The 1803-nt window shown below is 51.6% G+C and overlaps 1 protein-coding gene across 1 annotated transcript; it reads left to right on the top strand.

Moving 5' to 3' along the window:
• Window positions 1–290: 290 nt before the first annotated feature.
• Window positions 291–1086, top strand: BU25DRAFT_424858 (uncharacterized protein; the record flags this gene model as incomplete). Its single annotated transcript, XM_033708307.1, has 2 exons — window positions 291–968; window positions 1066–1086. 2 exons carry the CDS (start codon window positions 291–293, stop codon window positions 1084–1086), a joined length of 699 nt encoding a protein of 232 aa, XP_033557529.1.
• Window positions 1087–1803: the final 717 nt, after the last annotated feature.

Genomic DNA, 1803 nt, shown 5'->3' with positions numbered 1-1803 from the left:
GGTTCATATACCTAGATGGGTGGCAAGCTGACAAATGGGAGCTGACAAATGAGTGCTGACAAATGGGAGCTGACAAATGGGAGCTGACAAATGGGAGCTGACAAATGGGAGCTGACAAATGGGTGCTGACAAATGGGTGCTGACAAATAGGAGCTAACACAAGTATAAAGACTGGTAGGGTTGTTGTTGGCTGCAAGCCATGTCAGGATGACAACTTGCTATATACATGAGCAGAGGACTGCTCAGATTGCTCGTTACTGAGTATACTGCTCGTGCTGAGTATACTGCTCATGCCAAGTATCACCAACACAGCCTCAGTCCCAATCAGACTACACCCTTGCCTCCTGGTGAGGGGTAGCCATTGGACAGGTCCTGGTAAGTCACACCCTCTTCCTTTGGCGCAGGATTCGATCATTGCTAACCCACTGCCTCAACTCTTTCTCCAGCTCTGCCCGCTTTTGCTTTGTGCCAGTGAGGTTGTGATGTATTTCAGCCCCTGCCTCTTGTGGCTCCCCTGTGCCATCCCTTGGAGGCAGGACTGTGCCAAAGCCAAGGAAAGTGTGCCATGCTCGGCTGAGCGAGCGGTAATCGTCCCTAATCATCCTCCTGAAACCAGGTCCTTCATCACGACTTTGTGCATAAGAAATGGCGGCCCTGTTGGAGGAGTGCGTGGACTGCAAGTCCATGATTGCATCGCCTTCATTCAGGCCATAGTCGTGCTTGAAGCGGAAACCCTCTGGCAAGTGCTTGCGCGACATGGCAATAGCAGCATGCCGCCAAAGCAGGATTGTGATGGTGGTGTTACAATCCTACGTCCCACGATAGGACGACAAGCAATAAGTAACCGCCAACCAAACACGGAGGCCTGGGGGAAGGTGCAGCAAGGCAAGGCCGCCCGGCTGGCGCCTAGGGGATTGCTCTCAGCCGAGCTGACACACGTGACGGAGCTCGTCAACGAGCAATGTCACGTGAGTGCTCGTTGACGAACCGCAATCCATCCGGATTGGCCAGGACCAACTCTGCTCGTCAACGAGCAGATCTGGTGGACTGTATATATATGTGTAGGAACACAACCCTTATGGTTAGTGTTCAACCTCGTCAATTAAGTTTGTCATTGGATCTCAACCAGCCTTCGAGCTAGACAGATTGCCTGTACTACTCATCGTTACCCCAAGCCGTCATTAGGTGTTTCACCCAGGCGACTTACCCCTACTGTTCCAGAGCCAGAGTTCATCCCCGAGAACCAATCGAATAGTGCTTACGAGCTTTGCTTAAAGTACGACTTCAACAGGTGGTAGACAGGGCAGCCGCCAGCAATGTCTTGATGACATGGCCAAGATGCATGCTTGGCCAAGGCTGCTCAACACCATTGGAGCCGTCTTTGTCTTTGCAGTGCGTAAGGCTTTCTGTAGCACTAACCCTTGCTTGCTTGCTCTTTGCTTCTTTTCTTTTGTGTGCATCTGCAGTGATGCGCTTCTTTTGATTCTTTGCAGCTGTAGAGAGGCTATTAGGCCAAAGGTAAGAGCCAATGTTGGGTGCTTGCCATGCCTGGCCCTCGGTCAAGATGTGGAGAGCGTCAAGGAAAGGCGTGACTAATCAGAGATAGTACAGCATCAGCTCTCCAATCTCAGGTGGAAGGTAGCGGTGAATGATCCTGGTTGTGCTGCTTGTTGAGTAGTTCTTGTGGTAAGATGTGACAAATGATAGCATGCCGTTATCTATGAAGATGCTCCTGATGTCGCTGTGGCTTGAATTGCGCCAGCACAGGGTGAGCAGCTCAGTTCCCCGGGCAGGTTGACCACC

The sequence above is a fragment of the Macroventuria anomochaeta genome (assembly GCF_010093625.1).
Source record: "Macroventuria anomochaeta strain CBS 525.71 unplaced genomic scaffold BU25scaffold_37, whole genome shotgun sequence".
Taxonomy (NCBI): domain Eukaryota; kingdom Fungi; phylum Ascomycota; class Dothideomycetes; order Pleosporales; family Didymellaceae; genus Macroventuria; species Macroventuria anomochaeta.
Note: the sequence above shows the minus strand (reverse complement) of the source record. Positions and strands in the feature narration are given on the sequence as shown.